At 48.1% G+C, this 26,496-nt stretch overlaps 1 protein-coding gene across 3 annotated transcripts in view; it reads right to left on the bottom strand.

Moving 5' to 3' along the window:
- LOC144931710 (peroxidasin homolog) overlaps positions 1-26,496 on the bottom strand; it is a 65,908-nt gene that overhangs the window by 11,272 nt on the left and 28,140 nt on the right. For 2 of the 3 annotated variants that reach the window (XM_078855910.1, XM_078855911.1), the window contains exons 5-18: positions 25,662-25,733; positions 24,771-24,842; positions 22,230-22,414; positions 20,581-20,698; positions 17,969-18,135; positions 16,142-16,414; positions 14,661-14,777; positions 13,859-14,017; positions 11,321-11,433; positions 10,200-10,356; positions 7,911-8,019; positions 7,080-7,237; positions 2,605-4,117; positions 1,341-1,475 (exon numbers count right to left, since the gene is read on the bottom strand). In XM_078855910.1, coding sequence (XP_078712036.1) covers positions 1,341-1,475; positions 2,605-4,117; positions 7,080-7,237; positions 7,911-8,019; positions 10,200-10,356; positions 11,321-11,433; positions 13,859-14,017; positions 14,661-14,777; positions 16,142-16,414; positions 17,969-18,135; positions 20,581-20,698; positions 22,230-22,414; positions 24,771-24,842; positions 25,662-25,733 — 3,348 coding nt within the window. The remainder of the gene's footprint in view (positions 1-1,340; positions 1,476-2,604; positions 4,118-7,079; positions 7,238-7,910; positions 8,020-10,199; positions 10,357-11,320; positions 11,434-13,858; positions 14,018-14,660; positions 14,778-16,141; positions 16,415-17,968; positions 18,136-20,580; positions 20,699-22,229; positions 22,415-24,770; positions 24,843-25,661; positions 25,734-26,496) is intronic. The other variant, XM_078855912.1, reaches the window with a different exon arrangement.

Below are 26,496 nucleotides of genomic sequence, written 5' to 3'. Positions count from 1 at the left end.
GTTTGAATTTTGACTGCTTGTGTTGTGGTTATTGCAAACATGATGCCTTGTATAAAGGTGTCAGTTTTTGTACCAGTTGAAAGGGTAAAAACCTACCACTAGATGATGTACGTGTCCACGTCGATTTGATATTAACGTGCCAAAGGTCGATACATAGCTGCTGTTTCACTTCATACATCTCTTTTGTTGTCGATTTATGAAATAAGATAACAAATGTTACCCTACGTGTTAAAATGTTTCCAGTTTTAACTCACGGGTGCGTGCATTAAATGTACGTATGCAACTTCTTTCGCACCGCACGTAGCCAACCGTTCTAATCGGAGGTGCGAAATGCTCTAATTACAGTTGTCGTTTGCAATTAACTTCAAATAATTTTGCTGTGCCGGATTTTCTGCTTGGCTATTCTCGCAGCTGAGTAAATCACGGGGTGGGGAAGGGGGCAGCAGTAACATGGTGACTCGCACACTGCACTATGAACCTCGTGACCCCAGTGTCATTCCAGGCGATGGCTAAGATCAGTGGTGAGTGAAATCTGAACAGCAATGGGGAAGTAGGGTCAAACAACCCCCCCCTCCCCACACCTCCTTGACTTACAGAGTGTGGGGAGAAAATCATCCAGCAGAATCTAATTATTTAATTACGTTTAATAATTTTGCAAGCTGATGTTCAGAAAATCTTAGTGTGGCTGTGATAAAACATGAAAGGGCAATATCCATTAATGATTAAATGACCTAGTTGCCTGGTTTAAATGTGGCTCTAAAACATGCTGATGAACATTCCAAGATGTGGTCACAATTCTGAAGAATGGATATATATAATCGCGAACATGCACATATAAAAAGGAAACATACACAGCATTTTGTGGACATTTCAATTGTGCCTACCTTTTTTGAGTGTTCGTTTGGCCATTGCAATAAAAAATAAATCCAATTGAGACAAAAAATGTAACCCAGACAAAATGCATGAAACATCTAGAAGCAGAACTCTGCTCTGCATCTCCACGCATAAAGGAAGATATTCAGTCCATCACCCTGTTGACTCTCCAGACCAACATTATCCAGTGGCACTCGTTTGCACATGCAAAACTCTGAAGCGGTTTCGACCTTCTGACTCTCGCCAGCAGAGCCAGGCCAGGAAAGTAAACAGGCTGGGACTTCGCATTCATTTTATTTATACATGACCGAAATTCTGCTTCTACAAGTTTTCACCAACGACGCTTCTAAACCGACATACAACCCCCGCAAAGGGTCTGCACTGAAACATTCGAGCTTGCGAAGGGAGCGTTGGCGCCGGGCTGACGGATCACCTCCGCCGGTATCTGCGAGCGGGTCGCTCATCACCTGTCTCCGTCGCGGAGTCGGCTGAACTGCGTGAGGAAGAGGCACATGAGGGAGGGCCCCACGCGCGTGCTGGGGATGATGTCTTCGGCGATGAGGGCGGGCCACAGGTCGATGTTGAGAGGGGTGCCGTACAGCCTGACGAGAAGGCAAAGCCACATCGGGGCAAATCGAGTGACAATTTTTTGTGGGAAGTCGCGCGGAGCTCTCGAAATGTAACGCTCAAAAGGCAACCGAGCAGAGTCCACGGAGCCCCCCTACTGCGTGTCAAAGCCGTCAAGAGCATTCAGAGGGGATTGTGTTCGGATAGTTTTGGCACGTGGGTTTGGCCCACAGAGGAAAGTGTAGTTCTATTTATAATCTATTGGGGTTTTTTTTTTTTACACTGTTTTGTTGATGTGATATTAAATTCGCCAGAGTTTCCTTATTTATTCAAGGTTATATTGCGGTGCGAGTATTGATAGTGGACTTTCTAACAGCTTTTCTGCAGTTTCTCAGTAAAAATGAGTTCACACAACAATAGGCGTAATTCCCTCTTTGCTATTAATATTTCCAATTCTGTCACCTGTTTAAATCCAGACTAATGAGTTATTTCATCTACACTGCACGACTGATTAGAGCGAAACCTTTCTTGACTTTGACGGTATACTTCGTATATATACACGCCACATTTATTCAAGTTTTACATTAATATCTACTTCGACCATATCATACAAATTTAACCCCTTTACAGCTGCAAAGGTAAAAGTGAAGCAATTCTTAATCGCTTGCTAACGCCAATACTGATGGAAGGGCCTCTAACGAACGAAACTCTAGAAGGTATTTATATCCTGAATTTAAAACAAGTAAATATAAAAGTCAAATCACTTTAACGCTCTTACCCCTTTCCCGTTCGGAGACGTCTGCAAGTTGCAGGGTGGGTCCCGTTTACCTCTGAATCTCGGAATGCACAATCGGCCCAAGATTGATTTTCTTTACAGAGACATCGTACTCACCACAGAGAACTGTAGTGACACGACCGCACTCTATGATAGCTGCTGCCAAACTGTGCCACACACCCTCCTGCATGGCCTTGTCGGAGCCTCGGTACAAGATAAAGTTACTTCATTTTCGTTTTTCTTCCGATTCCATTTTGACGATGTACATGTACATCATCATGTACATGTACATCATCAAAACGAAACCGGAAGAAAAACTGATGACGTACGAGTACGTCCTCGGAGCGGGAAATGGTTAAAATTATTGATGTCATCAACAAAGCTCCTACCTCCTCAATTTCTCTCGAACGTCTGGATTTTTAATTTCATTCCTGAGATCCTCGAAGTCGGCCGCCGCGGTGAGGTTGCAGAAGACGCGGAAGTCGTTGTAGGGCGGGATGGCGTGGTCCCGTCCGCGCTGGATGTTCATGGCGGCCAGGTCGAGCGCCACCGTGTGCGCCATGTGGAACAGCTTCTCCGTCAGCTCCAGGTTCAGCAGCTCGGCCGGCACCCGCATCTTGCCGGCGACGCCAAACAGGCCGCGGAGCAGCGGGTCGATGCCGCCCTCGTTCACCACGCGGTACGGCGAGAAGAACGCCTGCCGCAGCGACAGGTGGCCCTCGGGGATGGGCTGGAAGTTCTCGTTGAGGCGGTGCAGCACGGGGTTGATGAGCGTGTGGCCGAAGCGGAAGGCGGCCGTGGCAAACGAGTTGAAGATGCCGCCGTTGACGTTCGGGTCGTATCCCCGGTAGTCGCCCATTCTCTTCATGCCGACGTCCCCCAGGATCTTGGGCAGCCAGTGCGCGTAGGTGATGTGCTGCATCTGTGCACCCACGATCTTGCGCGCCTCGTGGTAGATGGTGTCGCCGTCCCAGTGCGGGTTGAGCCGCAGCAGCTCGGTGGCGATGCGGTTGTGCTCTCGGAGCCAGAGCGTGTGCAGCGCGGTGAGGGCCACCTGCTCATTGGCTCGCTGGTCGCCCGCCAGGAAGCAAGGGATGGGGCTCTCGCGCTCGTCCCTCATGCACTCCGTGGGCGGCCCGGTGGCGAAGGGCAGCAGGGATTTCCCCGAGCGCTGGATGACGCCCTGCTTGAGCAAACCGCGCTGGCTGGCCAGGTCGCGCACCTCCGCCGACTCGCGCTCCGTGCTGCCGTACACGTTGGACGCGTCGATGTACGACGTCAGCTGGTTGATCTGCTCGCGCGGGAACACCGAGTTCATGAGCAGCGACGTCATGCCGCTGCCGCACACGGGGCTCGAGCGGATGAAGAACATGCAGCGGGCGCCGCCGCCGCGGACGCGCGGGTCGTCGGGCGGCACGGCGATGGGGAAGCACGGCGGGTCGTCGGTGCACGCCTCGGAGCACGGCCGCCCGTCCGAGAAGCGCGCCTGGCTCAACGCCGCCACCGTGAGGTCCATGTCGTGGTCCAGGAACTGGCCCCACTGCATGAGCAGGTGCGAGTAGCGGTCGTCGGGCGTCACCGTCTCGGTGCCCACCAGGGTGGTGGAGATGACGCGCGGGAGGGGCAGCACGTGGCCGTTGTGCAGGGCCGCCCCGCCGAGGCCGCGTGGCGCGCTGAAGCCGTTCTCGTAGACGGGCTTGAGGAGGCGCTCGAACGCCGTGAGCGAGGCGCCCCACATGGGGTGCTGCAGGTTGTTGCAGGTGCCGTCCTGCGTGCGGTAGCGCCGGTGGAAGCAGATGTCGGAGCAGTTGGGCACGTGGCGGTGGGCCGTGCAGCCCGACAGGTTGGCGATGAGGTCGAGGTAGTAGGGAGACACCAGGTTGTTGTAGTGGTAGTTGTAGGCTGCACAACGCGGAGAGTTCACGGTAAGAGATGCGGCTTTCGTTGTTGTTTCATCCGCAGGGAGATGCTCGTACGTTTTAAAAGGTCAAAAGGGAAAAGGTTAGAGCGCCTGGAATTGCTTGCTCCAGTTGCTTCTGGCGTAACACGTAACACCTTGTTTTGTCCTTGCAAACAATGTACCGTGGCCATAACAGGTAAAGCTGCAACCCTGAAAATGCCTGCTCACACCGCTGATGGCCAATTAATGAAGCTGCCACGTGGGCAGTTTGTTTAACACGTAGGCTTTTGAGACCAATATTTTTCAGAATAAAGGCTTTTGGGTTCTATCACGTAAGTATAAATGTGTCGTAACCCTCCACCACCCGACACATCCAATTAGTAAGGGATATGTCACGTAAACAGAACACCAATTAGTTACTACTTCAGCCCACCGGTGTGTTGCAGAGTAAATCCACAACATTTACAATTTGAGTAGAACGACGTTTCGCTGGTAATTACATCCAGCATCGTCGGGCGATTTGTCTTAAATAGTACAGGACGACGTCATCACTGAACCCATCAGGTGAAGTTTCCTACCACTGCAGCACATCGGCAGTTATACATTTGTACGTTTGTTCACGTGACGACATTATTCGTTGCCTTTGGCGGGCGGAGGAGAGTTCACGATACGCATTTTACTTGAGAAATCCGAATAAAAAATCAATCATAACATTGTTCGCGAAATCCCTACATGTTAATCGTTTAGGATTCTTACGATTCAATGTAAATGTCAGAGGCTCAAACGGCCAAACCAAAGCATATTTCCTAAGATCCGAAGCGTGGCAGGGATTTAATGCCCCAGGTTATCCTGCGCAACTCTCTCGTCAAAGTGTGTCCTTGCAGAGTGCGCCTCGATAAATCCGAGTGCCAAGACGGCTTCTACTGCTGATCTTGGCTCCATGCAGGAGGACGCCTGTACTTGACAGCTGACAATCCAACTATAAGGTCGCACTCGTTACACGCAAAGTGCTTGCCACAAATTAACCACAATACCTTGCTGATCTCGTCAGGGAGCAGGAACCACCATGCGAATTCCGGTCATCCTCACAGCGGCTTTTGGCTTGTCATAAAAACTGGTCACCACATTGCGTCGCGCCTTCAGATGCGCTTCTGCAGCCGTCTGGAATGCTCTTCCTCCCGATATTAGGAAGCCACTGGAACCATGCACTTTTAAGTCATCTAGATTGAAAACCCATTTCTTTAGAACAGCTTTATGTATTTAGTTTGTTGTCCTTCCCCCGCACCTCCGATGGGTTGGCTACGTATGGTGCGAAGGACGTTCAACATACATACAACTCCATAAAAGACACAACGAATGATGACCATGAGGCAACAGAAAGGATGCGAGGCAGCCAAACAACCTTTCATTATGGCTTTTCTAGACCTACTGGTGTTCCGGGACACTTGTTCAGCCAATACGTTCACAGGCTCTGCCGAGAAGTAACATCTGCCGGCAGCCACACTCTCTTAGCGTCCCTCTGCCCCCTCCACTCCTCCGCAGCACTAGCAATTACTGTAAGAAATTGCCTTAGAAATCCCACCTCACCTATTACATTGACCTTGCGCGTCCCCCCAATAGCACACGTAATGGATAAAACGCAAGGGCCGATCCAGTGCTAATGCACTCGCTTCCGCGCCCAAGATTCATCGTCGGCAAGCAGGACCAGGCCTCTCCGGTGTTGCCCGGTGTGTCGCCGTGTCACCACGCAGCAGCTCCCAGAGCTCCCAAAGCTGCTGCGTCACACCTCTTGCGGGTTCTCATGCAGCAGCAGCAAAAAAAAATGTTAATTGTGTGGACACTTGGCTCAGCCCTTGCTGTGCCGTGTACGTGCCGAGCGTTGGGGGACCCCCTATTCTCAATTGGGGGGGGGGGTGCACAATGACGCGTTTGTGCCAGCGGTGAGGTTTTTGCTGGAAATAGCCACGGTTGTTAAAAGTAAAAAAAACTCTCGGCACAGCTTTCTTCTGTGCAGGGAAAGGACTGGAGCACAAGGGGAATTTCTACTGCTGCACGCGAGGGAAAGTTTTCCGAGCGAGTTACGCGCGATCCCATTTAGTTACGCGGACGTAATACGCGTCTTCAATATAAATTATGGACGATGCGCGCGTGTGTGTGTGTGTAACGGTTAGCGCACTGGACTTAAAATCTAGAGGTCTCGCGGTGCGACAATATGGAGGGGTACAACCACAGTCAGTTGATCGGCAAGTCGCGTGCGGTGGGTTAAAGTGTGGGTACTGTCACCTCTTACGAGATATCTGGGCGGCATGAAAGGGTAGATCAATACCCTGCCGCGGGCATCTCTAGAGCTCCCTCACGTGGAGGCCCTTCTGCCAACTGCGGCGTGGGCAAGAAATCACAGGGCTGCATCTCTGCCTTTACAATACAAAAACATTGTTAATTGGTGGCAGTTTTGATAATGCTAAATGGATTTAACAAAATATGGCTTGTATTTTTTTTAAAGATACACACACAAACTGTAGTGAGTAAACACCTATTAAAAAAATAATTTTTACTTATATCATTTTTATACTGGATTTGTAAGTTAGTGCTGCCCGTATTACAGTGATTTAGGTTTTGTTGAATTATGCAAGGTGGAGCTATCGTGTGCCTGAGGCACTCGAATGCAGGCCAACTAAGCGCTCCGTATGAGGCAGTACAGCGAGTAGATGTATGATAGGCCTCCAAATTGGAGTGTTCTCTTGTTTGTGCGAGTGCTTTCTCTGGCTAGGCAACCACCATTTATACCCAATAACAATCAAGGAATTGGCTGAGACCCAGCGAGGCTAAATAATTATTATCATCATCATCATCACAATGAGTATTATTACACGATTGCCTTCTATCCGAAGAGCAGTTCAGAGTCATCCCGCTGACAGGGACTGCGGAGTTGAACAGCGAGCAGCGTTCAAGGCCAACATATACCTGTGCCATTCATGTCCACCTTGAGGCCACCGCGGACGTGCTCCTGAATGATCTGCAGGGTCCTCTCGAAGATCTCTCCGGCGCGGGCTCGCTCCACCGTGAAAGGGTCCCGCGGGTAGCGGAACAAAGCCAGCAGGTCATTGGGAGTCCGAGGATTCCTGAGCGGCAGAGATACGTGCCGCGCGGGAGACTTAACGAATCCAGTGGCCAAATAGACCCTGGCCACCTCCAACATTGATTTTAATTACGCTCGACTCCAGAAACCTTTCATTCGGCACAGCCTGGCTTTTCCTTGAATTGGATTTTTTGTACAGCTTTCTTTTCATTTTGCTTTAACCTTTGAATGGTTGGCATTTCTCATGCATGCTAAATGAAATTAAATCTCTTTAGGATTTTTTTTTTCTCCCTTTTGCCGGATGAGAAAAAAAACAAAAAACTTTTAACAATGCATATCTATACATTTATATGCATACTTTATTTTACTGTGCGATGCAAAAATGGAATTTAATAGTGGTGGTTTCCTACACTTGAATGATTAAATCTCCAAAAGGCAAAATAATTCTTACATTAAAAAAATGTTCTTACTTTATTTGTCAAAAACAGCCACTGAACATGCACCGATAAACACAATTTACAATGGCCTCCCCGTGCCCGGTTTCTGACTGGTGTACATGCCTATTTTGCATTAATAGGATGTATTTCTTGCACAAACATTTTAAAGGAGCAATAAAAACACATGCGAGTCAAACGTAGAGATGCAACTCCGTTTCTCAATACTACGCGTGTCAAAAGAAAAAACGCGAAACAAATGGGATAAGATACTGTGCTCACCTGTCAAAGAGTTCTCTGCGGGTGGAATTGATGGCACTATCAACGCTAAAAATGGCTTCTTGTATGGATGATTCGACGAAAGAGTCTCCCGTGCGATTCCCCTCGGGGACTAAGCAGGAAAACAGCACAAATATTTATTATTGTAAAACGGCCAAACAGCCTTTGCTTTAAACTAAGCCTGAGAACGAGAAGAAAACGAAAAGTTATCACGACATGCGTGTCGCTATTGTACAACTCACTTTTCCTGCCACCGCAAGACACAAACCTACATACCCTTATTGTTTACGTAATTACTTAATTACATGTTTCATGATTGCTGCAACATGTCTAACACACGTGTAGCTGTCACACGTTTAAGACCCAAGCAACATTTCTGTCATGTGCAGAACAGGTGGAAAAGTGCTGCCTCCCCATTGTGTGGACCACTTGAAGCGATATCAGAGGTAACTCTGCGATATCCACTTACGTGGGCCATTCTCAATAAAGGGGTTCTCTGCTCTGTGAGAGATCCGAATCAATACTTCATCTCATTACACGCTGTTGACAGCACAATCGGTACAAAGTTGGGTTAAGATGACCAAGCATTTCTTTGTTAAAGCGTCGCAACAGTAAACGACTGGGACTTCTCCATTACAGCAAATTCTTTCAATGTTTCATGAATAAAATAAGAACCCAGGCGATCGGTATTGCTGATCTGCAGCACTGTGCTTTGCCCCAGAGATCCGCAAGCTTTACCCTTCAGAGGCATGGACTGCAGGCTTAATTACACACGTGCCGCAGAGCTGTATATCACACACAATGCTTTAATTCCACGTCTGGTTACAAGCGTAGACCTTTTGGTCGCCCACCAGACACCGTAAACGTGTGATCTTTATCTGTATCAGCAGAGGACAGGGAGAGAATTAAGGACAGGGGAGGAAAAAAAATAGTGCTTAGCCGCCAAAGCACCACATGCAGCATGTCGGATAGTGTTAGCGATGCTCGACTGCATGCCCATTCAAAGAGCCATTATTCTCCGGAAAAAAAACACACACACAGGAATATGCGCCACGCTCATTAAAGCTGTACCAAACCGACTTAAAAAAAAAAACTTCTTAAATGTTGCTACGTGATTTTACATGTTAAGGTACATTTATTTATGGCGTGCTTGGCAAACCTCAATGCAATCCTTCACGTTGACAATTCAATAATGGCTGCTTCAGTTCTTTCTTTAAAAAATTAAAGGCAGCTAACAGCAACCCCAATACACCTGCAGGCAAAACTCATCATTGTGGCCATACACATATATATATTTCCCTCATATATCCTTAATGTAAAAGCATTTTTCAATCAATGTACCTATCCTGTTTCGGTGTGCTGTTTATAATTCGTGAATGCGCATTTATACATTCGCTGCTTCGAGAACTTTACAATGGCTTAACTCGATTCAGCTAAGTTTTTTTTTGTTTAATGGGGAAAAATGCTTAATATTGCAATGTCGGTTTTACCACGAGGACAAAAATGCCAAAAATATCACGATTAAGCAATAGGTGTTTCCGCCTTCGTTCATATACACGGGGGTGAGAGCCTGAGAGGTAGAGCATAATGCATGATAGACACATTACACATTCTGTTCATCGTTTGAAATCTCTACAAAGCTTAACGTTGACTGTGTTGTGAACCCCCTCCCCCCCCCCCTTTAAACAAGGTTACGTGACAGCGTCGTGTGGGGTCAAGCTCTCCCGTGGAAAAGGGGAGAGGAGCAGGGTGAGGTGCCACTTGTTGGGACCAAGTGGCTCAGTGGCAAAGCGAGTAGCTCCCAATCGGAAAGCCTACGGGTTCGAATCCTGTTTGAGGGTTGACTCAGACCACCATCCGTCCCTCTGGGAATCTATAAAACGAGTACCACTTTTTTTGGTTGTTTCGGTAAAGTCACGTAGAAGGGAATTAAAATAAAAAAACACACATTTTTTGTTATTGTTTATATATTGTTATTATTTTATTATTTCCCTTCTACGTGACTTTACTGAAAGAACCAAGAATATGAATCCCTGCAGTCACGAAAGCTTTAAATCAAAATTTGAGTACCACTTTGTAGAGAATTTAACAGTGGTTGCCCTATGGAAAGCCTCTTCCCCGCTGTAGGAATACATACGTTCCAACGCTGGCTCAGAACTATAATGAATAAGACACGAGCCGGTGCAACAGTGCTCACTTGGAGCACGAAAACCGCTTCGACTTTCGATTGGAGATGGGATGGGAGGTGGGAAGAGGACGGGCGGTGTGGGGGGGGGGGGTGCCCAGCGTCACCGTGTACGGTCAGCAGCATGTTAGTGGAGGCGTGGCCGATGCTGTTGCGTGCGATGCACTCGTAGCGGCCCTGGTCAGCGGGTCCCACGTCCCGGATGGTGAGGAAGCCCTCGGCCGTCAGGTGGAACTTCCCGCTCTCCGTCAGCTGCACCCCGTCCTGGGCCATGGGGAGGTTTTGGATCAGAGCAACGTTGCGGGAGTTACCGATCTTTAGAACCGCTTTATGCGTCGTGTTTTTTCTTCTTGGTTCTTTCGGTAAAGTCAAGTAGAAGGGAAGTAATAAAATAATAAAAATACAACATAAAAAACAATTCGCACGACGTTTCGGCCACAACGCAAGCAGCCGTCCTCAGACTTGCGTTGTGGCCGAAACGTCGTGAGAATTATTTTATTATGTTTTATTTTTATTATTTTATTACTTCCCTTCTACGTGACTTTACCGAAAGAACCAAGAAGATGAATCCCTGCAGTCACGAAAGCTTTAAAGCGTCGTGTTTTGTTTGTCCTTCCCCCGCACCTCCGATTAGCACGGTTGGCTACGTGGGGTGCAAAAGAAGTTCAACACGCATACACTGTAAAAACCCGGCTTAGTACACGACCGCACGGCAGAGGAGATGTTGTACAGCAGTGTACGCAGACGAGCAAGAAGACCAGTCGTTGGTCAGTGGGGAAGGTACAGGCGCAGCCCTGAAATGTTTTGCTCATGACACTGCCGGCTGAAGGGTCTTCACGAAAGGAAGCCCTAGCCACTCTCGAGGGTATTTCCACCTTCTCGTTCATATTTCGCCAGGAAGCAGTACCCACACTTAACCCCACCACACGCGATCTTCCAATAAACACCGTGGTGGTGGTGGTGGTGGTGTACCCCATTTTATATTGCTGGGGGTGGACGGGGGGCAGGGAGATTGAAGAAACTTGCCCCGTCGTTTCAACTGCCACGCATCGAACCGGATTGCAAGCCCACCGTGCTGACCGTGACGCCACCGTGACGGCGCGTAAAGCAGCGACAGACGCCCCCAACGTTCAACCGTTATCGCATCCGTCTTGCGACGAAACCAACAGCGGGGGGTTAATATCTCCGAGCGGAAAGTGCCGGCGGTTGCGGGTGACGACGATTTTACTTTGCTCCACGTGATGATCGGCGTGGGCTCCCCCTGGGCGCTGCACAGGATCTGCACGTCTCTGCCGGCCACCGAGGCCACGTCCGTGGGGGAGGTGGTGAACACCGGGGTGACTGCAACACACGCGAGCATTCACGGCGAGCATTCATGGCGAGCGGCTCGCTGCGACGAGCGGCTCGCTGCGACGAGCGGCTCGCTGCGACGAGCGGCTCGCTGCGACGAGCGGCTCGCTGCGACGAGCGGCTCGCTGCGACGAGCGGCTCGCTGCGACGAGCGGCTCGCTGCGACGAGCGGCTCGCTGCGACGAGCGGCTCGCTGCGACGAGCGGCTCGCTGCGACGAGCGGCTCGCTGCGACGAGCGGCTCGCTGCGACGAGCGGCTCGCTGCGACGAGCGGCTCGCTGCGACGAGCGGCTCGCTGCGACGAGCGGCTCGCTGCGACGAGCGGCTCGCTAAGACGAGCGGCTCGCTAAGACGAGCGGCTCGCTAAGACGAGCGCGCATGCCGGCGTCGATCACGTCAACGAAATGGGTGACGAGAAATACAGCAAACCGAGTGCATTTATTATGTTTTAGCAAACGACGACTGAGTGGAGTGAAAACAATTATAATTATCATCAAAGCGTGACGATGAATACCGCTGCCCACCGAAGACAAAACGCACGACTGACTACAAGCTGCAGTGCTTCACGTGTTGATTAGCACTGCAGCTTGTAGCCAGTTGGCTACGTACAGTGCGGAAGAAGTTCAACATACATATAACATACATACATACATCGAGTGAAGTGAAGAAAACCAAACGTGTTAATTGCTTATGGAGGTAAGTAAACATTTTTATTTATTGTACCGCGGTCATGGATTGGCCACCCTGATCATAATAGCTGGGAAGGGAAGTTTCACACCTCTCACACCAACATTGAATAACTAAGACTGGACTCGAAATGAAGCCGCTTTTGTCGACAAAAAAAAACAAATGCCGGAAATAAACAATGTTGACAGAATCAACATTGGCATACGTGCGAGTGGGTGTGTTGTTAAGCCCCCTTGGTAAGACCGAGGCCTGCCCTGACCCCTACACCTCCACACCTCGATGGTACCCCCCCACCCCACCCCCCAGAGGAGCTGGCTGTCAAGGAAGACTCGAAAACAAACCGCTGTGGTGCGGTGCGTGTGTGGCGTACATGGTAATGCCCTTCGGACAGGATGATATCGCATGGTTAATATTCAGATTTTCAGACGGAGCTTTTTGGTGTTACCAGCGCTCCATCCAACTCAAGTCAAAGGAGGCAAATGATGATGAATATGCACCTCAGAGGCACACCAAGTGATAAGACGAAAATACTTAATGCATGTGTAGTGACATTGAATGAGTCACTGTAGAGCGTGGCGCTGGGAGATTAGTAGACAATGGAATTGGGGGTAGCAGCCCGTTCTACCAGTTGGACCCGTGGGCCAAGCCCAGAACCTTCTGGGGGATCCAGAAGGGGGCGTGGCCGAGGGCGGAGCCTGGCCACGCTGGGGAGAATAAAAGGCGAGCTCCGACTCCCAGTCGGGGCTGCTGCTATCGGGAATAGAACTCGTCATGCTGCTGTCATCGTGGTCTTCGCCTCTTCAAGCTGTGGGTCTGGAAACATGTTGGATGTCCAGACCTGGCATGAAGTTATCCCCCTATGGCTGTTAAAGCCGAAATAAACAAGAGAGATAACGCTTGCTACTAGTGTCTCTGAATTAGTACACGACACATGTTATGCATACCAAATTCGTATTTTTTTTCTTATTTGCAAAGTAAAATTATAATGATGCATGGTTACAATTTTCCACACATATATAAAAAAACATCTGCTGGCCTTTGTCAAGACATTGCTGGACAAAGACCTCCCCAAGAGGCGAAGTCATCGGTGGTTGTACGACCATGCTTCACCATTCTGGTCCCGTACAGGTTAGTAAAAATGGGTAGCCCAGGACCTGTTCATCAGATACCACTCACTACCGATGTTAGCCATGGCCATGAATCGGACTTAGGTCACTTGGTCCACAGTCAGTGCGCTAACCAATGCGCCAACGCTCTTCCCCCCATTGCCACATGTGTAAACAATGAATATTATTTAAACAAGACCGTATGAAAAGCGCTTTTTAAGAAGTGACCTGGCCACAAATGATAGTGCAACGAAACGGTTATTCATGTGGAAATGTTTCGCAGCCAAATACTCTAACAGCATGTTTCTAAATGTGGAGGGAAAAACCGGAGGACCCGGAGAAAAATCCACACGACCACGGGGAGGACATGTAAACTCCAAATATACAGGAGTCAGGGATCGAAGCCAACGACCTCCCGTCTACCAGGCGAGGTAGTTAACATCTCACCACCAAAATCGAAAAACGCATTATGGCTACAAACCAGCGAAAGATGTCAAGCCACAGACGAAGGATCCCTACCATGGCCACCAGGCAGAGCACAACCCAGTGGGTGTGTGGGGGGGGGGGCATGGGATGTGTTTGTAGGAGGGGGGGGGGGTTGTGTCAGCCACGCGAGGCCCCACCTCTCTGCTGCACGGTGAGCTGCACGGCGTGGCGCTTCACGCCCACCACGTTCACCGCCTGGCACTCGTACTGGCCCTGGTCGTGCAGGCCGACGCGCGAGATGCGCAGGGAGCCGGATGCCAGCACCGCATGGCGCCGGTCGTTGGGCAGAGGGCCCCCTGTGAAGACGAGCGGCGCGTCACGTTCGTTCGGCCGACACCAGCTAGCGTCCACCTCGGTGGTTGCCTTTCGCATATCCCCCCCCCCCCCTTCGTTTCGGTAACAAAGGTTAAAAGGGGGCAGCCCTCCTCGGATTGCTCGTGCGCCTCTGCTGGTGGAAGGGCCTCCACTAATCATCAGAATATTTGTTCATACTGGATGCCCCGTGGGGGCGGGTCAGAATGTGCCAACGACAAATAATTAGAACAGGAGTGCAAAGTATAGGAAAGATAAACAAATCACTTCAATCAAATATACAAATACAACTAAACTATGTTTTATCTTACCAGGTGAAGCCCAATGAGGCATTCACTTGTTTTTCAGAAACGACCTGGCCAAAAATGATAGGTCAACAAAGTGGATTCTTACATGGAAATGTATATAGCAGCCAAATACTCTAACTGCATGTTCATTCTAAATGTGGAATGAAAAACCCGGAGGACCCGGAGAAAAATCCACGCGACCACGGGGAGAACACGCAAACTCCAAATTATACAGGCGTCAGAGTCGGGGTCGAACTCACGACCGCCTGTATACCAGGCGAGGTAGTTAACATCGCGCCCGCCGTGACGCCCCCTCCGAGCGAGCGATGTGGATGGGCACCTGCTCGGGTCCAGGCCAGGACAGGCCGAGGCCTTCCCTCGGCCTCGCAGTGGAAGTCCACGGTGTGCCCCTCCACCACCTGCTGGTTCTGAGGAGTCACGGTGAACTCGGGGGCAGCTGCACATAGCAATCACCATCATCATCATCATCATCGTCATCATCGTCATTATCAATCATTATCATCAGAGATTGAAAACTCACTTCTTTACGTGTTTAGTTTGTTTGTTCTTCCCCTGCCGCACCTCCGAGTAGCACGGTATTGAGCGAAAGAAGTTCAACTTACATACATACATCATTATCAATCATTATCATCACCATATTCACAACGTGCCACACTCAAGTGGAACAAAATCCCTGAATCGCCCACGAAATTAAGATGCACAAATTGTACGGAGCATTGTGCATGGGTGTACATGTGGACTTAGGATTGCAAAACGTTTGCAAGGCAACCAATAGCATTGCTTACACTGGTATGTGTAATACAATGAACACGCATGACAACTCATGTATAACAAGCTGAACTCTAATCCATCTCTCATATTCATGAAAGTAAGTTTTAGTCCATCAGCCGATTGGCTTTAAAAACAGATCTAATCAAGCAGCACTTGTTTAAAAACTCCGGACTGGTTTTGACCTTCTGGATCTAATACGCAGAGTGAGGCTTGCTAAACAAATTCTGCTGGAATATAAGATGTCATTGGCAAGAGTGGTCTTGCAATACTTTTGCAGAATAATTACATCGTCACATGCCTGAGATATCGCAAGTATTGTCAGAACCAGAAAATGTATTTATACTCGAGGAATCCAATGAGCTATAAGGCTCTTTTTCACATTTGTCCAGCAGAAAAGGTTTGCAAAAGGTGACATTCGCCCTTCATGAACATTCTCCATGGAGAAAAGCTGCGTGGTTAAACACGTAGGCTTTTGCAACCAATAACATCCAAAACAGAGGTGTTTCGGGTGAGATCGAGTATATATAAATGTGTCATTAAACCCACTACAGCCAATTAGTTATCTCTCTATGTATCTCTGTGATATCTGTCTGCTTATAGGTCTGTCTATATGTCTCTGGTTCTGTGTTTTATCTCTCTCTCAAATTTAGCATTCTCAGGAAGAACGTAATCAACCAGGTAGGGTGTTGACTGTTATGTTATCCGACTCTCTGTTGTATTACATTCCATTTCTAAGTATACTAGATTTGTGTTTCTATTTCATTTATACCTGATGATGATTGCTTGTGTTGCAATCGAAACGTCGTATGCTAGTATTTCATTTATTATTTTATCTTTATATGTGACTTTACCGAAAGAACCAAAGAATAAACAAAACATGGCAATTGCTTACAAGTTCAGCACACCGATGTGCTGGAGAGTAAACCCACGACATTCGCAATCCGAGTACGACGTCTCGCTGGTGATTACAACCAGCATCATCAGGCGACAGCCAGAAGAAGACCCGCGGCTCGCCATGCCCCTCGTTACCCTGCACGATGATGAAAGCCGTGGACTGAATGGCGTCCTGGTTGTTGTCGGCGTGGCACGTGTACTGCCCGCCGTCGGCCTCTGCCACGCTCTCGATGAACAGCCCCCCCGAGGGCGTGATGGCGAAGCGCGGGTCGGAGGGCAGCAGGCCGCCGTCCCCGCGCGTCCACGTGATGCGAGGCTGCGGGTGCCCCGTCGCGCTGCACTCCAGCGTCACGCTCTCACCGACCAGCACCTCCGTGTTTTGGGGCTGGATGACGAAGCTGGGTCGCGCTGCGCCCACACAAGACACGACCCTCGTTTCGTTTTGGGCGCCGCGGTCTGACGAGATGTGAAATGCCTCGCCGGGTACGCAGGAGGTCGTGGGTTCGATCCGAACCCTGACACCTGCTGTATATTTGGAGTTTGCATGTTTCTCTCCCCGTGGTCGTGTGGATTATTCTCCGGGTCCTCCGGTTATTCTCTCCACATTTAGAATCAGTTTGCTCGTTCAGAGTATTTGGCTGTACTAGATTTGCACGTGATAAGCCGCTTTGTTGAACTGTCATTTTTGGCCAGGTCGCTTCTGAAAAAGAGCAATACAGGCTCAGTAAGCCTTACCTGGTAATATACAAAAAAGTTTTGTTTAGTTTCAGGTCGGGCCGGGCTGACTACCGCGGGGGATGGTGCCAAGGAGCGCCTGCCACCGCTGGTTCTGCAACCCACATTTGGATTGAGCGCGAGGTCTCAGAGAGGCCGCGTGCAAAATCCTGATGTAGAGTGGAGAAAAAAACCTGGGGACGATGCCCAGCATCCATCACGAATGTGTGAATCGCAAACCTCCACGGATGAACCTCCCCCTTCTCAATATATCCCAAAAGCAATGGTCTGTATTAAACCGGAATGTGGCTATTTCCTAAACGAATGGACATTTGAGAATAGCCCCACAGGAGTGAAAATGTGGTCACCGGTCTCAAGCTATAGACCGCAAAGCAATGTCGCTGCCTGCTTGCATTGTTCACCGGCAGTCGAGCCACTCCTGAAGATGTCCATTGGCTCACTCGCTAACCTCCACACGAACGTAGCAAACGTTGTTCATCAACTAACCACCATACGAAGGAAGAAGAATACGGTTGGGTAACTGCTGCTACCCATGCCCTCCCCTTTGCTTGTCCTGCCCAAATAATCTTGGCAAATTTGAAGAGTTACTCGCTGGTGATTGAGCCTGTTTTCAAACACATGACCAAGAACTATTTTATTGCATGTACATTGGATGGCAAGGATCCTATCTGATTCTTTGTTTCATACAGTCTATAGTTTAGAGCTAGGCAATGCTATTATTTGCGGAATTTGGTCGTCTTCTTTCGTATGGATTCATAGCAGCAGGTAAAAGATGTAATTTTGGATTGGTTATCTACAAAAAAAAATTAATTCAGTGACTACCGATTATCATTTCCATTACTCAACGAAACGGATAACATGAAAATAGTCATCACGAAGAGTCTCACCTGTCCCCATGTGCACTGCTGGAAAGGAGGTTTATGGGACAGGAATTGGTGGCATCGTCAGCCCACATCAGCCCACATCACACCCTGGGCGTGGCAATTCGGGGGTTTCTCAATCTCCGAGAGACAGGATTATTTGTTTGTTTGCTTAAGCGGCGCCCAAGTAATGAACCACGTGAAATTAGTCGATTGCAATGTTTAGGCAATTAATCGACTCCATCGATGAATTGTCAGGGAAACTCCAGATGCCCGTAGATTCACTCACAATTGCATGAATGCACTTGCGCAGGGGGAAAAAGAAAACAAACCACACACGCATTTTACACTTGGCGCAGACCCTCACCGGCTACACCGAAGTATCGCAACAGCACCTCCTGAGTCTTCACCTCCCCTGCAAGGTTCTTGGCCATGCACTGGTACACTCCCTGATCCGACTCCTGGGTGTCCTTTATCATGAGGGTGCCGTCTTCCAGCAGATTCATCCGTTCCATAGACATGTCGATCTCATCACTGCTCAGCCACGGCAAAAAAGAAAACGAGGGTAAAGGCTAAGAAAGTGTCCTCGCCGTTTCACATTAGCGAGCGCCTCTATAGCAGCCGTCCTCAATCCATGGATCGCACTTCCCTTGTAGGACATGAAAGCCCTTCAGGGAGTTATTTGGGTGCTGTAGATTTCCACACGATAAAACACTTGGTTGAGCTATCATTTGTGGCCAGGTCGCTTCTGTAAAAGAGCTACGTAGCTCAGTGGGCCTTACCTGGTAAAATAAATCAAAACATTACTTGAGTAAGGTGGTGCTGGCTGTGGCATGCATACCTACCATGTAACGGAATATACTAATGAAGGGCTAAGTAGCCTCCTATTGGATAATGGTGTGTCACAACATTGCATAATATGCTCGATCAAGGCGCGTATGGAGTTATTGTTGGACCATCCCAATACTTTTAATTATGTATGCAGACAGTGCCACCCTTGAATGTAATGCAATTTCTAAACTTTTGAACAAAGACCCGCGGCAGCTGTCACAGTTTGAAATTCTAACGTACGGTGTTTTTTTTTTCCTTTTGTGCCTTAGCCAAAATTGCCTCCAGCAAATAACTGTGCGCAGAGGGTGTCTCCTTCCACAAGTTAACAGCTATTTTCCAAGAATGGTTTGCTATTTTCGTTCAAGCTAAGGCAGCGGGCGTTAGGGGACGTTTAATATTCAACGATAATAAAAAAAAATAGTGGACGGGAGGGGGTGGAGGGGATGGACTTTTGGCATACCAGTCCATGGATGGACACGAGGTAGTCACTGCCCCAGGTGACTCGCAATAACGACAGGCTCACTCGGCACCGTGCGTGCTACTTTATTTTGCAGTTATGTTTGGGTACATTATCCAACGCCCCCCACCCCCCTCTTAAAAATACCACGTTTCACACACGTTGCCTCCTATGTGAATAGCAGGGCAGTGAGCCCGACCACCTTCCCCTGCCCCGTAGGGAAACCTGGCCTCGGGCTTGTCGTCCACGGAAACATCTGTGCCCCCCCCTCCCTCCTCCTTCCCCCGCTGCCACTCGTGCTCCATACCGGGCTCTTTTATCAAATAGATATGATCAGTGGGCTCGTTCGAAACGTTTTTTGGGAAAAGCGATGACAACCGGTGGCCCAGATTAAGAGCAAAAGTGGCAGCCAAAGGAGAGAGAGCACGCCGGAGAAAAGTCCATCGCAAGTTTGATCGACGCGTGCGAGCTGCTCATTCAGGCCAAGAGGTTTTTAAGTGGGGTGAGTGGAATGTGGGGGATGGGGGAGGGTAGGGGAGGATGGGACGGCTGTCACAAAATATGCCTGCAGTATGCACAACTTCATTGAAGTGGACAATAAGGAGAGCCATCTCAAGCACTGCTGAATTTTCTAACTTTTCCTATTTTCATTTGTCGTACGTGTGCCGAACTTATTTCGCACTGTATGTAGCCAACCATGCTAGTCGGAGGTGCGGGGAAAGGACGTTTGTTGTGCATATTGTCCATGCCACATTGTTTTTGAACGTCACATTTAGTTGGCAATCAGTCCCTTTGTAATGATCTCAACTACACATTTTATTTTGGTGCCACGAGATGTAGTGCATGGTAGGCACCGTGTAAATAAATCATGATGACGACGATGGTCACGGCAGTAGGCACTGCACGCTGTACATGTGGGTAATTCCTGGACAATACCCGTGCTCATAATCAATGGCCGGTGCACAGTGCAGGCATTAATGTTTCAGTGCACCATGCAGCGTTGCACTTCTATGTGTTCCGAATACCTCGTTTTCAGTAAATCTAATTTAAAAGTAAATAACTTAAGCGAGGTTTTTAATTAGAGGGAATACATGAATTGTAATAAGCGTTTTGAAATATTAATTTGGTTAGCATTGTGCATTCTTTTTTGTACCAGACTTGAAAACTGATGAAACGTTGCTTTCAAGTTTTTTTTTCTTCTTCCATCAAAGAAGATGAAACGATGGAAACGTTTAAATTTTTTCTAAAACATGCTGTTGGAAAGGGGGCGTGCACCGGATTTAATGGAAAGCCTCTTTGTTCTCATATAATAATAGCCATAAATATATCCGCGGGTATTTAAGATAATGGACCTAGATAATGGCTTGAACAAAGCACTATAAATCCTTTGAATAGTTTCGCTAATACTGCTACCAACCAATGCAATGTGACCTTCCAGTTAGGTTTTGGCCCTGCCATTCTTACCCCCCCCCCACACCAACTTCCATCTATTGCTCACAAAGTTGTGTCAGTAAAAAGAAGTTCTCTGCCAAGAATGCACTCGTGCACAACGCACACATGGAAAACGTTACCGGCCCGTGTCTGTCTGCACAAGGTTATTCATAGCTGCCTGCATGGAACTGCGACATCTGCACGGGGGAAGGGGGGAGGTACATAGAAAAGGGGGTGCACGGAGTCGCGTGGACACTGACTTGTTGTGGAGCCAGATGATGTCGGGTTTGGGGTTTCCTTCCGCTCGGCAGGTGAAATAGACGACGTTGCCCAGAGTGACGTCGACATTCTGAGGCTCAGATGTGATCCGTGGACGTTCTGAGAGGGAACAGATTCACAAACATACACGGACGCAGTGTGCTATACACTTTGACAGGGGAAAAGCCACTTGAGATTTTTATTATAATAATGATAATAAATGTTTATAGAATCATCAGTTAATTTAGACTGGAAGTTGTTTTTTTATTCCATTGGTATTGAAAATCGCTTTCCAAATTACATGTCACCTATATTTATTAGCTTAACTTACCTGCCGATACATTTAAGACATTTAATTCTACGCGTGTATATTTTGAGAAGTAACTTAGCCATTACATGATTATTCATTCACACTGCATTGTACTGGGACCAAAATGAAAAAGGAAACCTCAGCACCATCCTCATTGCACAACCCAATAGCAAGCTTATATGTGCAGAGCAGAGAGAGTGAAGAGGTGACACATTTCTCAACATTGACGTACAACATTTTTTTCCCGTCATAAACCAGAGGTAACAATAAGTGTTGTGACATCCTCTCGGGCTGTTCTCCACTACCAGCTGAATTCCATGAAAAGTATCTCCCCCTTGTAACAGACGTGTGAAGAATAAGAAGACAGACGAATCGCTGCCTTTGGAATTGAAAGCCTTCTGGAGAATTCTTAATATGTTCGTATAAAGAGCATGCAACTGGAGCGAGGAAGCTCCGCACATAATAATATGTAGATAAAGAATCAAAGCTGCGGTGTGTCTGATACCGTACAGGAAACTGCGACATTTTAGACATGTGACCAGAATGAATGGTGACCGGCTACACGGGAATGGTGACGGAGGTGAACACTGGGTAAGAGTGAAGACCGCGATTCGACCGGACGTCAAACATCAAACACTGGGCGGGATGAAAGATGTCCCAGTTGAAAGACGCAGCGACGGGCAGAGAGAAGTGGAAAAGCACTACGAGGAGATATCGATTAAGCAAATAGGCCGTGCCCCAATGTATCAAAACACCTAGGGACTGGCAGAAGACGAATGCACGTGTCAAGGATGAGCAGGATTTGCTCGAAGCAAAATTCCCACGTGGGGGGGGGGGGGCGGATGGGGAGGGGACATTGGGGACGGGGTGGGGGGGGATGAGGGGGGGTGGGGGGGGACGAGGGGGGATGGGGGGGATGAGGGGGGGTGGGGGGTGGATGGGGAGGGGTGGGGGGATGAGGGGGGTGGGGGAACGAGGGGGGGGGCATGGGGGACGGGGTGGGGGGGGACGAGGGGGGATGGGGGGGACGAGGGGGGGTGGGGGATGAGGGGGGGTGGGGGGACGAGGGGGGGGACATGGGGGATGGAGTGGGGGGGGGGCGAGGGGGGTGGGGACGAGGGGGGGGGACATGGGGGACGGGGTGGGGGGGGATGAGGGGGGAGGGGAAAGGGGGGTGGGGGGGACGAGGGGGGGTGGGGGGGGTCGAGGGGGGGGGACATGTGGGAGGGGGTGGGGGGGGCGAGGGGTGGGGGAGACAAAGGGGGAGGGCGAGGGGGGTGGCGGGGGACGAGGGGGTGTGGGGGGGGGGAACGAGGTGGGGGGGGGGGCGACATTCCACACCGTGGTGGGGGCCGGCGCAGTTGAGCTCCTCAGCAGTGATGGAGGCGAGCGAGCGTCCCTGCAGGCGGCGCGGGAACTCGCAGGTGGCGGCCGCCTGCGTGGCGCCGTGGTACGCGTACTCGCGCAGCAGCTCCATGAGCCAGAGCAGCTCGCAGTCGCAGATGAGCACGTTCGAGTCGAGCCTCCTGCACCGCCGCCGCCGCCGTCGCCCGAAAGGACACGCACGGGGCAAGGAGCAATGACAATCAAAAGTCAAGAGATGGGATGGGGGAGACAGCACCACCACCACACGCCCCCCCCCCCCCGCCGCCCCATTCAAGGTTAATTGACCTCCGCTGTCATTAATTGCTGTTAATTATAATGAGACGCCGCGAATGTCGAGGCGTCGTGTTTCAGTGCGGCGCAAAAAGGTCGTGCCACTTCCTCGGTTTGATGTGCGTCAAGTGAAATTTGCTGACGAAAAGTCTGGTGTGTGTGTGTGTGTGTCTTCATGCTCGTGGACAAGAGCAAACATAGCAAGCGGGCAAGTACATCGTACAGAAATAATAAATACGAGCGCAAATATACGTGCCTAGTCGACTCGGTCACACACAATAATATAGGAATAATTCTAAGTCACAAATCAACTCCGTACTCGATATTTACACATAAGTACATGTGTATGGTGAGTTGTGGCACGATCATTATCACTATACACGACCTTTCCCAACAACCCAGTCGATATAATATCTGGACATACACAGATTACTGCAATTGCTGTTTGTTGTTGGCCGCTTGATATTTTGTGTCTCTGCACTTTTGATAAGCAATTGTTCTTATATTAAAAAAAAAACATGCACCATACCAGTAGGAAATGGAACTTAAGTCATTCGTAATTGATATCTAACTGGTACACATATTAGTCACAGGCTTCGCCTAAAAAAAAGTAACTGCTGCAGTGCTTCAAACATCACTCGGAAGACAAATTTGACACAAGTGGTGATGAATAATGTAGCCCTCGTGTGTATTGCTGGTCTTCGCAGGTGCTCGCTTACAGGCCTTGCCCCGCGGTACACTAATGAAAGGAGTGAAGAATTGAAATTGAGAAGGGGTCGAAGGTAAGGTCGCATTCACCTCCAATGCCATCGGGTAATGAAGCGCAACTTGTTGGATGACGGGCAAGGCCAACGCTGTCTCATCACGCACCGCATATGTTAAAAAAAAATGAAAATAATAGCAGCTGAACTTGGGTCTAACACCGAGACGTGTTTTGCTGAATTTTTAAGCTATTTTTGGTGGCATAGTCCTGAATAAGGGTATAAGAATAGGTTTGAACCTTTCTGGCAATAAAACAGGTGCTTGCATCCGTGGATGGAATTCCTTTCCAGCTCAGACCCCACTTGCTTTCCCATCGCCACATATATAATAACCTCTTGTTATAACTGCTCTCTCACTGTCTTCTTGGTTTTTTCGGTAAAGTGACTTTACCGAAAAAACCAAGAAGATGAATCCCTGCAGTCACGAAAGCTTTAAATCGAAATGCTCTCTCACTGGTTCAGCAATTCCACTGCTGGATTATATTTTTTCTGCCTGAGGACGACCGCTTGTGTTGCGATCGAAGCGTCGTCGTGATTTATTTTATTTTATACCTACGTGACTTTACCGAAAGAACCTAAGACTAATAAAACCTTTTTGCAAGGAATCCTGTCTGCATTAACCACACGAACTTTGTGGTGAACATGCAAAAAAAAAATCATGCTCTGATAATATATTCATTGTCTTTGAAACTTGATTGGTCCACACCAGACAGAAAGTTGGCAAGAAATGTCCCATGATGTAGCTGCTCACCCCAAGCTATAAATGCCCTGATGGTGGCATTGTCTTTGTGCTGTTTGCCTTTTGGCGTCCTCTGGTCTAACACTGTTTGAGACGAGGCTCAAAAGAAAGCTGTGGACCAATCAGTTTCAAAGACAATGCATATATTATATTCTCGGAGGATGTTTTTTTTTTGCATGTTCACCACAAGTAACGTGTGGTTAATGCAATGACAGGATTCCTTGCAAAAGGTTTCTGTTGGGTGCTTAAACATCTTAGCACAGCTGTTTCATTGCCAGAAAGGGTAAAGCCTATTCTTATATTTCGATTGCTGGCAAGAGGGGTCCCATAGTATCGAACAAGGGTGTTCATCTGCTTGGTAATTTGTTGATTTTTCGATTTAAAGCTTTCGTGACTGCAGGGATTCATATTCTAGGTTCTTTCGGTAAAGTCACATAGAAGGGAAATAGTAAAATAATAAAAATAAAACATAATAATATGATTCTCACGACGTTTCGGCTACAACGCAAGCAGCCGTTCTTCACCTGAGGACGGCTGCTTGCGTTGTAGCCGAAACGTCGTGATAATTATTTTATTATGTTTTATTTTTATTATTTAATTATTTCCCTTCTACGTGACTTTACCGAAAGAACCAAAAAGATTAATTTGTTGATTGTTTTACATTTGGGGCGAGCAGAAATTCGCAAGTAACTTTGCATGATGTGACACAATGCAAGCATCGCTTACAGCCTTTTCAGCGAGCTGAGCTGAGAAAAGGTCCCGGAAGGAATCTTTGCCAGTCGGTTGTTGTGCAAAAACCTGTACACGAACAAAAAATGTATTCAAATAGAACACTGAACACACAAACACATCAGCCATGGCATTCATAGATTTAAGCATGAACAATACATAAATTATAATTATTTTACGAAATATAAGCATATCATCGAACATGGCATGCATGTAATGTCTTGTTTTGGCCATACGAGTGTGTTGGGTTATTTAAAGGATAGAGGTGCAGCCCTGCATTTGCTTGCTCATGCCACTGATAGTGGAGGGGCATCCACTTGAGGGAGTGGTAGAGAGGCTCTATAGAGGATATTTGGCCTACTCTTCCACGCTGACCAGACGCTTTGGAAGAGGTGAGAGTACCCACACTTTACCCCACCACAGGGGACCTGCCGATTGGCTAACGGAGGGATTTAAGAAATTTGCCCCATTGTTTCAATTGCCGTGCCTGGAGAATGCAATAAGACCAACCACCTCTGGATCGCAAGTCCAGTGTGCGAACCATTTAACCAGTGGCAGCGTCCCAATGTATCTATATGACGAGATGTAAATAAAAAAAGAACTTACCAACGACTTAATTACAACAAAAATCGTGGGTACTTCTTTGCAACAGATCCAGTGTGTGCGTGCGGTCGAGACAGATATGGAAACTAAACTAACAACGAGAAGCTGTGGAATGATTCCAATGGCAAATTGAATATCGGAGAGTTAGCAATGCTCGCATGAGTGTTAAACACACATGCAAAGGAAGAGTATGAGTGGGAGCATCGGCCATCTGCATGCATTCTCAAGCAGCTGGTGCACATTAACATTGAGGACGTATGAGGTGGACATGAAAAGCACACTTACAATCGCTCTAGTTTGGGTAGATGGCTAAAGGTGTCTGGTTCTAGAATCTCTATCTGGTTGAAGTGCATGTATCTGTCAAAAACAAGTGAGCAAATCGTCGGTGCGTTAGTAATTATGCACAGATTGGACATCAAGCTTAGTTACACACACACACAATAATACAACAAAGAGGGGACAAATGTTCGACATGCTGATAAAAAAAAAAGTGTTTAAAAGAATAACGGTCAACTAGCGCATTAAAATGTAATCATAATAATAAACATGATATCTGTATGCACTGCGGTTAGATATATAAATATGTTGCAAACAGACTCTAAACTACGTCAAATACATAATAAACTGAAAATTGTGTTTTTCTCATTACATTTGATTCCATGTTTTATTTATGGTTGCTCTTACTTTTATTCGACGATAAGGCTATTCTCATTAAATAGTATCTGAGAAGCATAACGATCTTCCAACATTGTGTATTTGTTTTTTTTTAAATACATCTTTCAAAAGAGAGAAAATAAACATTCAACCAAGTAATGACGAAACAGCCACAGAAAAAAATCATGTATGAAATTGATTACTATAAAATAAATTGTTAGCTGTGCTCTGTCGATGCCAAATCCTGTAAGACTTCACATCTTGAGTGTTCCTTTGGTGGATAAAATGTGCACTGCTCTCTCCCTCTCTCTCTATGGTTCTGAGCTGGGATCTGGACAAAGGAAATTTGGAAAAATGCAATCTCACTGTGACAAGCCCTTTTTAGGTTTGGGTATCCACACGGGGGATCCTACAGAGTTTTTTTGCATCGATGCTTAGGGGCATACCAAATGAAATGAGCAAAGCA

Source organism: Lampetra fluviatilis, chromosome 4 (assembly GCF_964198595.1).
Source record: "Lampetra fluviatilis chromosome 4, kcLamFluv1.1, whole genome shotgun sequence".
Taxonomy (NCBI): domain Eukaryota; kingdom Metazoa; phylum Chordata; class Hyperoartia; order Petromyzontiformes; family Petromyzontidae; genus Lampetra; species Lampetra fluviatilis.
The sequence above is the reverse complement of the archived record's forward strand: the minus strand, read 5'-3'. Positions and strand labels throughout refer to the sequence as shown.